We start from the raw sequence: 10232 nt of genomic DNA on the forward strand, positions 1-10232 counted from the left end.
TGTTTCACTGCCAGTTAAGGTGATGAGAGCGCAGTCTTCTGATAATCTGAAATATTGTGCCGTGACTTCAACAAGATAGTGTGCAGACAGTGCTCAATCATGGCTCCTATCTTTAAACCATGCCAGTAATCATGATGATCAGATCTTGCAGTAGAGGCCACATTTTCTCTATAGAGAGACTGAAACAAGTCATCTGTTAGTGTAGACTGTTTTGTTTTTATGTTGCATTGTTTATGTATAGTTTAGAGGCAGAAACTGAAAGCATACGCTAAAGAGATTGAAACAAATCATCTATAATTGCATAATTAATATAGATTTAAACTTTAACAGCAAGAAAAGACAAACAAACCCTCACATTGGGAATGAAGGAAGTGAGATCCCTGTAGTCAAAGTCATTTCCCATCGACTCAGCTATCCTTTCCCATAATCGGTCTCTCCATCAGCTCAAGGTGCTTCTTCACCATGCCTCATGCTCTATTCTACTTCTTCCTGTCAGTCCTCCCTCATTTCTTTTGAACAGTTGTTCTAAATGGCTTTGATATGTCAGCTAGTCCAGGAAACAGCAGGTGTGACACTGATATATGGCAGCTATTAGTGAGCAGCTGAACTGTTGATGTCACGCTACTAGTAGTAGTAAATCATAAACAACAAGGGGTGCACTTGCTTTGGTGTATAACAGCACAACAGAACAAAATTTAAAAGTAAAGAAATTAACTCTGCCTCATAAATTAAGAAGCTTCGACTGTTTTAAGTTTCAGCAGAAAATTATAATGGTCAAGGTCCAGAAATGTAGCTGGAGAGAGGATCATTATAGTGGTGTTTTTGTAACTCTAACCCTCAGTCAAATGTAGCATAAACCTTTGAGCACATTTGTGAGAGCAAGGGTGGTCTTGGGGAGAAAATGAGCCATGTCACATTTTCATTATTCAAATAATTCATGTAAGGCCATTTCCCCACACAGTCATACAGTGTAGCCTCAAATGCAGGCACACAAACACACTGACCTGTGACTAGCTGTGATCACAGCTATTGGGAATCATCAGATAAGAAGTGCTCATCTGTTTTCTACATTGAAAATATCTACTTTAATGACAAATGCAGACTGTCTGACTCTTCTTTCACCCAGAGGCAAGCACACAGCACAGATACACGATCTATTGTTCTCACTCTCATCCTCTTTATCCACCTCCTGCCTGTCCACTATGTGTCCAAATACTTCCAAATACCTCTTTTATTCACCCCACTGACTGCCAAATACCCAGAATACCAGTGTCCTTTTCCATCTGATGGGACCAATCTATTCAAGGTTTCCTGTGTAAAAGTGAACTCGGGGGAATTGGGCACTGACAAGCTTGGCCCACTGCACAAAAATGTGATAATAGGGTTATTGTAAATATTTGTATCAAATGTTAAAATACCATGAACATTCATTAAGCCCATAAAGAGTTCAAGAGTGATTACAGCAAAAGATAAAAACATTTAATATGAACTCCTCTAATCTCAAGTTCATCAAGAAGTCATGTGAAAACGCAAAAATGCAAAATGACATGTGATTCTTTTTAGCCCTTCCCCTAAGCTATAGCAAGTAGACTTAAAGCCTAGGAGATGAAGCCAAAGAAGGCTGCAAACCTGTTCTTTTTGTGCACATGATGACTTTTCCACTTCCACCTTTCTCACTGCAATGCTAGATACAGGAATAAAATAAAAATAGAAATGGATGCTGAACTGAACAGGCTATATGGTGAATACCACAACCCTGTATGACAGTGTTGGACCAAACTAGTTCCAACTTCCACATCTGGCATTTGGATCATTTTCTTCGACTATACCAGAGCTGTCGAAGTATCATCTTACTATTCCTATTAATTGCACCTGACCCCTACTTTGCCCTCCATGAAAGGGGCTGATGTATTAGTCTTATGATGCCTGCTTACAGACCTTTTATGCACTTCAGTGAAAACCTATACTGCATCATTTCAAAGTTCTGTTTTCGTTTCCACAGTGTTTGACCGACAAATTTTTCTCACAGAGGCACCCTCTTTAGTCAGAAGACCAAATTTGTATTTTCAGACAGATGCAGTGAAGAGAAAATACTGCAAATACAGTGTGTCTATGCATGTATTTGTCTATGTTTGCATGAGATAGGTTGTCAGAGGTTGGGTCTCCTGATGCCCTCACGCAACATATATCTCAGTCCAACCATTTTTTAAACTCCTCTGCACAGTGATTGTTCAATCATACCTGTAACCAAGAACCATAGGACAATACGGTTTGGATGGCGAACTGATGTGCATGGAGGTGCTAATATTACTGATGTGCATGAAGGTGCTAATGTTAAAATGACATATAATGAATATCCTGATCCTAATCTTACCTAGTGTTACCATAAGCAAGCAGCATTTTATACATTTTCAATTTGTGGGGTTATAGGTCACCCTAAAGGAACTTTCTGTTTCCTCTGTTGTAAGAATATTTCAAGGCTCCCAGCAATTCAAAACTGTTTAAAATAGTTTTTGCCATTCTACTTACGAACGTTGTCGAATAAAACCCTACACGGTAACAAAGTGCACAGTCACGTACACCTGCTGATGTCTGCTGGAGAATTTTCCCGCTGCTGTCCACTGTGGGCCCACTTGAGAGAGAGAAGCTAAAATAAAACAACTTCATAAAAGCATAAAAAGAACGAAGGAAAAACTTTTTTGCAATTGCAGATTAGCCAAAACTATTTCAGTACAGCACAAGAATAGAAAAAAAATACACCACTAATAAAGCATATTATGCCCTCTTCAAACAATAAACCTGTTCACGATTGGTGCATCAAGACTGTGTGAGGGCCACCTTGGGCGGCATAGTCTCAGATAGCAGCCCTGTTCTGTTGGACTTTACCTTCCTGCAGTTCAGCTAAACTCAATATAAAACACTCACTAATTTTAGATCATCTTTCACTGTTAAACTGCATTTGTCAAGTGAAACACATGGCAACATTAACAGCTAAGAAACAGGTCTTAGCAAAAGAGAAATTATGTGTTGGGAATAGAAATGTGGCTCAGTAACATGAGCTAACATGCAGATCTTATGAAAACTTGCTGTATAATTCAGTAATGTCAAATAGACTTATGCCCTTTGACAGGTCCTCTTCAAAAACCTGATGAAAGGCAAAAGCATTTAGCTTCCAGTGGCACTGTTCTTGGGAAAAAAAGGCCGACTAACTGTTTTGTTGGAAAAACTTTGTTCCTTTACAAAATGAGAAGGTTGGAAAAGAAGGAAGTTCCCATTCTCTTATTATATGAGTTTAAATCTGATACATCTAAATATGAATCCCATGTCTAAAGTGGGCTCCATGTGTTTTTTGAATTTCAATGGTTCGAGGAGAACAGTAAAGCACCCATAGAGCTGATATAATATATGTCTCAGTCAAAGGATTTGTCTCTTCTCAACCATGTTACTTGAGTAGAGGCTTGATTTTAACAAGTTGTTGGATGTGGTTTTCTTACATATTATTATTACATATTATCATCAACTGTTCAAATACTTGTTGTTTAATATTGTGTTGAGTATTGACACTATTGTGACTGGACGATACATACATACACACTGATATATGAACAAAACTACACGCAGGAAATTCAGGGTGTGCTCCTAGTCACATTTCAGACCCACAAGATGGTTCAGCATAAGAGATAAAAACATGGCCTCATAGTGCTGGAAGAAAAAAAAGTAGCTGCTCATGCTCTGCAGACCTGCAGAGCATTGTTTATAGAAAGCTGTCTGACAAGCAGAAGCAAGATAAATCAACAAGAGATCATATAGGTTGAAATTATAAGATCTAATCATCTGGAGTGTGCTAGGAATAATTGTCAGACAAGAAGCCACTTCCCCACAACAGACTTTAAAAAATGACTGTACTTCATCTAATGTGTGCAGCTCACATGTACAGATAACATTTTTTTAGTGGCTGCACACATAAATAATATGAAGACTGTGGAAATAGAAACATTTAGATGTTCTCAATTTCACAAGAGCACAACTAAGTCAAATACAATTCATGTTCCTACTGAATAAAAACTGCACACTTAATTTTATGATTTAAATATAATAGCTGTGTGTCGTCCAGCTTCATTAAAGTTATAGTAAAGAAGTGAGAGTAAAAACATGTTTGTTTCACCTCTCAATTAAAGAAATGCAGTTGTAGGTTGAACCTCTGCTGCTTGAGAACGGAAATCTTCATTTTTGATTGCATCACAAACTGAGTAATCTTGTGTTTACATGCCTCATTTGTTCTGTCATTTATGTTTCAGTTAAGATTAAATGACTGTGAACATCAAGATAACACTAATCAGTGCATGTGGTCTATGTCTAATGGAACCATGTCTAAGACTGCTGAAGCTATTTTAGTATGAATTTTATACAGCAGCTTCATTTTGATGCATTTGCAAACAATTGAAATAGATACATGAAAGAAATATACAAAAGACAATGATATGCAATGTAATTTCAGGTTAGCAGACAAATCAGCAAATATACCGTGTAAAATACTGAAGTGATGTCTGACACAGACAGCATAGCTGTCATACAATTTACTACTGACAGACCATTAGCTCGATGCTAACACTTTGAATTGACCATAAACAGGCAGCACACAGTTGGGGTTGGGGCCACTCCTCAGTGGGACTATTAGTTCTGTTCTGTACTTAAAATAAAAACTGATTCATTTTCATTACTGCTTTCAAATGACACTGAGCTCTGTGATCATAAACTTGAATTGTGGTGCAAGATGAAGGTACACGATGATATAATGCATCATCAGTCTTTTTTCTTTTTTTGTTTGGCATAATGTAAAACAACTGTAGTGCTGTGTAGCAGAGGTTGAGCTACAGTGTTGGAATCCAGACGTGTCCCGTCCCTTCATGTGGACACCAAGTGCTTCTGTTTGGCAGCTTTCACCACCATCATACTGGGATATCGGAATCTGAATCCTGCAGGAAGAACATATAAGAAATACATCTTTAGTGAAAAACAAAACCAAAGTGTAAATGTATCTAGACTATAACACAGTAAAAGAACTCGTACAAGCTGTTAATGTTAGAGCAGAATGAATTGTAACATGTTGCTTAATCTTAGATCTGATGTACTTTCTATTTGAAAAAAGAGATTGAGATGACTGAGGCTCACTAAACTTGAAAGTAGTACATAGATGATAGACACGACTACTATGATAAAACACTTTTTAAAAAAAAAATCAATGTGAGCTGAACATCAATGTGGAAAAATATAATTAGTAACAGTAGAGATGTGTGTCAGCTAAAATCAGGTCAAATGTTCAAACATGGCTCAGGGGCCATAAAGCTCAGTTCCCATCTGTGATTTCAGTTAAACCTGCTGGTTTGATCTCTTTTGACTGTTCTAGGTTTGGCTGATTGTCTGTCTGTTGGCTTTAGGTGTTGTGATTTTCCTTTCTTCTTAATAAACATGTAATTTGCACTGGGATTGTTGTTTGTCATGGCTGTTAATGCTCTCTGTCTTTCCGTGTCGCCGTGTCCAATGGCTAAAGCAGCCAGTGCTCTCCGGTCCATGGCCACATAAAAGTGACAGGCTGATGGTAAAGCCCCTGTTCTACCTACGAGCTTCTCTCTGTGTTATTTCCTGTATTTCCCATTACTGCCCTGGACTCCAGGAGCTCACATTAGAAAAACCTGTTCACGTTTTTCCTACCCATCTTTTACCACCTCGTCTTTTTCCCTTTCTTTAACACACACAAATCTATCTTAAATCAATCAAAACTAATAAAATGATGTTAGCAACTGTGATGTAAAAGAGACATAACAAGGATCTAATCAACACATCTGTGCTACTGGGTAACATGGTGTACTTACTACAAATATTAGTGTAGCTTATCTCTTTACAATCTTTTCATCGCAGTGTTTGTGGCAAATTTATTTCACACTGAGTCAATAACTGAACTTGACTCTTTCAACCCTTTCACTTCTCATTGGTTGCTAAAATTGAGCCTATGACAAACCAGTCAACAGCTCGCCAATATTTTTTTTCAAACTGAAAAAAACGGGTCTGTGAAGCCCACGAATGGCAAACAGATTTTATAATTGTATTAATGCTAGAAACACATATTTCTTATAAAGAAGTTATTACAGTTTGGCTCCTACTAAAAGCAAAAGAGTGTTATAAAAATTATTTTACTATAAAAATGCAATGTGCCAACTGATCTCCTTTTGGTTCCAACAGATTCCTAATGACTTCTTCATTCCTCTCTCAGCTCAGCTGGTTGCATTTCACTTAAAGCTCCATGAACCACGCTCATGTCTTATGACGTGATAACATCAGAATAATGTTACCTTTGGGTCTATGTGACAGACAAAGGGGCTCCTCTAAGAAAACCACAGCTTTGAACATGAAATACCAATAAAAATCTTTGAAGCTGTGACTGTTACCACAGAAGCATCAGTGGATAAGTTATGATCACTGCTCTGATCTGATTTCTGCTTATGCTTGAACCATTTTTCTCAATTGCAAGTTAACCTGCGGTCAGGGTCATACCTAAGAGGTGGCTTTCCATGTGATTTAAATTGATGGAAATGTGAACGGAGGCCAGATAATGTGCTACAAAGACTGTTGAGTAAAACTGCATTAGTTACCCAATAAATAAAGACCAAACTACAGCAGCACATTTGATGTACATATGTCATGGATGTCATTTTTTAAATGTTATGGATGTAAACCACATGCACCATATGCACTTTATTAGACACTTGTCTCTTAAGACCAAGTCCTACACTGTGAAAATCCAACTTTTGCTCTAAAGGTGACAGAGGTGTCCTACTTACGGACAGTATGTGGTTCAAAACCACATCTTTTGCATCTGCACAAACACTTCCTTCTCTCTCTAATACGAGGAGGTACTTAAAGAGTGAATCTGTCAGTGATGTGTTCCACTGCTCATCAGCAGCTTAGTTGGACCAAGATCTCACCATGTCTGTCCGCTGTGAACTGCTGATACTGATACTTGTGCTGATTCTCGGGGGTCAAGGTAAGTTAAACAACATTTTATCTAATTTATACAGTACACTTGTATAAGTCCAGGATGTAACAGACTACATGTTAGAACTTCTCTGCACTTTGAGGGACACACAATACACAAGGATGGATCTTTTTATTTTCACTGTTTTAGTATACATATCTGCACATTAATAGGATCATAGGAGTTAGGAGTTAGTCTAGGATTGTAGTATACTGGACAGTATTTCTGCTATACTGTACATATTTGTTTCCTCAGTTCATACAGTGACAATCTGTGGAGGCCACGAGGCTGTGCCACATAGCAGACCATACATGGCGCTTGTGCAGGGGCACAGGCAAAATGGTGAACCAAAGTACTGTGGAGGCTTCCTTCTGAATGAGGATTATGTGATGACTGCAGCCACCTGCCAAGAAAAGTCAGTCCAACACTCTTAACATCCAACTATTGAGCTCCCAATAATACTTATTCCAATCAAAAACACAGAAACTGCAAACACATCATGAATTGTGACACACATTCCAATATGTTAATCTATTAATTTCATTTTGTGAATACAGTGCTCAAAAACTAATCAATTTAATCCCAACTTATTCTCCACTGTACTGCATTTTTTGCCATTTCAGGTCCCACACTGTGATCCTGGGACTTCACGATATTCATAACAGTCCTGGAAAACAGACTATATCAGTGCAACAAGCGTTTCCAAATAAAAACTACAATGCGACAAGTTACAAAAATGACATAATGCTTCTTAAGGTAAAAGAGATTTTTACAGTTGATAGCAAACATTTGCTCTTGTCTGTTTTTGTCATTTCCACTTTTTAAATAGCGTCTTCATTCATATCGCTGAACTTTTCATGAAACGTGAACACTGGACAAATCTAGATTGATAAGTTAGCTGCAGATCTGTTTTTATAATTTCTGTTTCTTTGTTCCTCAAGTTGAGCACCAAGGCACAAATCAACAAGAATGTGAGACCCATTGCCCTCGCAGGCCAGGATGATGGCACTCTACCAAAACAGTGTATAGTCTCTGGCTGGGGAAGGACTGACAAAAACTCAAAGTTCATGTCTCCCAAACTCATGGAGGTTAATGTAACACTCATTGACTATAAGTTGTGCACCATGGAAAACTTCTACTGCTCTGAAGGAGAAACAGGACCAGCTGTGGTACAAACATTTGACATAAATAACATAATACAGACAAACAACTGTAACATTTATTCAGTGTTGGTGAAACAGTCCCTGTATATTGTGTATGTACTTTCTAGGGAGACTCCGGTGGTCCGTTGGTCTGTGAGGATGGAAAGGTGTTTGGGGTGGTGTCCTCCTCTCACAAATCACACTCAGGACATCCAACAATATATCGTTATGCTAAGATACCTGAAAACCAAAGATGGATTAAATCGATCATGGCATATAGATGAAAAAGCTGTAAAAGATATCACACAAGAGTTTGAGCTCTCAGTGTTTTTGTTTATTTGTCCATCCAAACATTGCAGAGCTTAAGAACTGATGACTCAGGTACTAATATCACCACTGATTCCTTATCAACAACATTATTTTGCTTTACACACATTTAAACTAAATATGCTTTACTCTGAAAATATCAAATGATGATAGTGTTGATTAGAGAAGCATGTCTTGACCTTTTCTGTGACAACTACATTTTCTGTCAATGAATTTTAGGTTCAAATTATAATAAAACTCATGACACAAATTAAGTTTGAAGGAAATTTAAGTGCACATTATAAACAACATTAAAGTGCAGTTTATATGAAATTATAGGAAATACAGTTTCATCCTGCTCTTAAATATGACATTATCTCATTTCACATGTTACCACTTCTTTTATCTTATCTTTAACTAGATCAAATGAAAACGAAGGAAGTTTATTTGTTCAAATAATAAATTGTTCTCTCAGTACTTCTGTGTATTTTTCTTTTTTAATGCGAATCAACAAAATTAAAAACAAAAGACAACACTTCCTCCTTGTGAACAATGTGTGTTGATGCAGCAAGAAGAAGAATTTATAGCTGAATCTCATTGAAGTATGAACTTGTTGTTCAGCAGAACCTGTAATCACATTTTTAGCAGAATCTGCCAGAAAGACCAGTGCTTCAGGGCGAGCACTAAAAGTGTCTACCTTTGCTTTTTAATTATATAAATACATTTTGTTCCAAACTGATTTGGAAATTGCTTAGGCATTTAACAATAACTTATTTCCCTTATTACAAATGCAAATGCAGGCAAAATGTTTTCCATAAGACTTGACAGCTCATTTATTGGAGTGTTATTTGATTTTCTAATATTTCCTGAAACTGCAGACAATGCTTACACCATAAACTATATCACACTTGCACCAGTGTTAAATAAAATTACACTTAATTTCATCTGACTGCATTATTAAATATACATTCAATATACATACTGTCCTCATATTTACACACGCCTAACTAAAAGCCCCATTTCAACAAACGAAACCAAACCAAATGACCATATGCTAAGGCAACTACATATAAAAATATTATGCTATAATTGTGGATCTTTAACATGTTAATTATAAGACCTCATCCCAGCAGCACAAACTAATTTCCAGTCACCATCAATCAGTCAGGGTTGCGTAATATTTATCAGATTTACTTAATGCAAGAAACATTACAGCAGCATCTTTATCTTCCTCTCACAACATCACAAACAGTGACCAGTGAATCAGATGCGACGACTTTTCCCACACGAATAGAAATTAGTCGCAGACAGGACTGGGGAATGTTGCTGTCTTTACTTTCGGTGTTGCACTAGGAGCATTACAGTGACAGCTTTCCCTTAATAAGGTGCTTATTAAGCAGCTGAAATGTGAACACAGGCCAGTTAATGTACTACAAAGACTGTTAAGTAAAACTGCATTAGTAACCCAATGAGTAAAAACTAAATTACAGTCACACATTTCATGTACATGTGTCATAGGGATGTCATTTTTTAAATGTTATGGATGTAAACCACATGCACCATATGCACTTTATGCAGTCCTAAACTGTGAAAATCCAACTGTTGCTCTAAAGGTGACAGAGGTGTCCTACTTACGGACAGTATGTGGTTCAAAACCACATCTTTTGCATCTGCACAGACACTTCCTTCTCTCTCTAATACGAGGAGGTACTTAAAGAGTGAATCTGTCAGTGATGTGTTCCACTGCTCAT

At 37.3% G+C, this 10232-nt stretch overlaps 1 protein-coding gene across 1 annotated transcript; it reads left to right on the plus strand.

Moving 5' to 3' along the window:
• The first annotated feature begins 6956 nt into the window (after positions 1-6956).
• si:ch211-212d10.1 (granzyme-like protein 2) lies at positions 6957-8948 on the plus strand. The gene is made up of 5 exons (XM_026346273.1): positions 6957-7042; positions 7289-7448; positions 7657-7789; positions 7975-8202; positions 8304-8948. Exons 1-5 carry the CDS (start codon positions 6985-6987, stop codon positions 8457-8459), a joined length of 735 nt encoding a protein of 244 aa, XP_026202058.1. The 5' UTR covers positions 6957-6984; the 3' UTR covers positions 8460-8948.
• The last annotated feature ends 1284 nt before the right edge of the window (positions 8949-10232 follow it).

This window comes from Anabas testudineus, chromosome 4 (genome assembly GCF_900324465.2).
Source record: "Anabas testudineus chromosome 4, fAnaTes1.2, whole genome shotgun sequence".
Classification (NCBI taxonomy): domain Eukaryota; kingdom Metazoa; phylum Chordata; class Actinopteri; order Anabantiformes; family Anabantidae; genus Anabas; species Anabas testudineus.

Bases quoted from the DNA above. Each gene is read 5' to 3' on its own strand.
- si:ch211-212d10.1 (XM_026346273.1), top strand. From the start codon at position 6,985: ATGTCTGTCCGCTGTGAACTGCTGATACTGATACTTGTGCTGATTCTC. The intron at 7,790-7,974 runs GTAAAAGAGATT...TTGTTCCTCAAG, and splicing joins ATGACATAATGCTTCTTAAG to TTGAGCACCAAGGCACAAAT. The intron at 8,203-8,303 runs GTACAAACATTT...TGTACTTTCTAG, and splicing joins GAGAAACAGGACCAGCTGTG to GGAGACTCCGGTGGTCCGTT.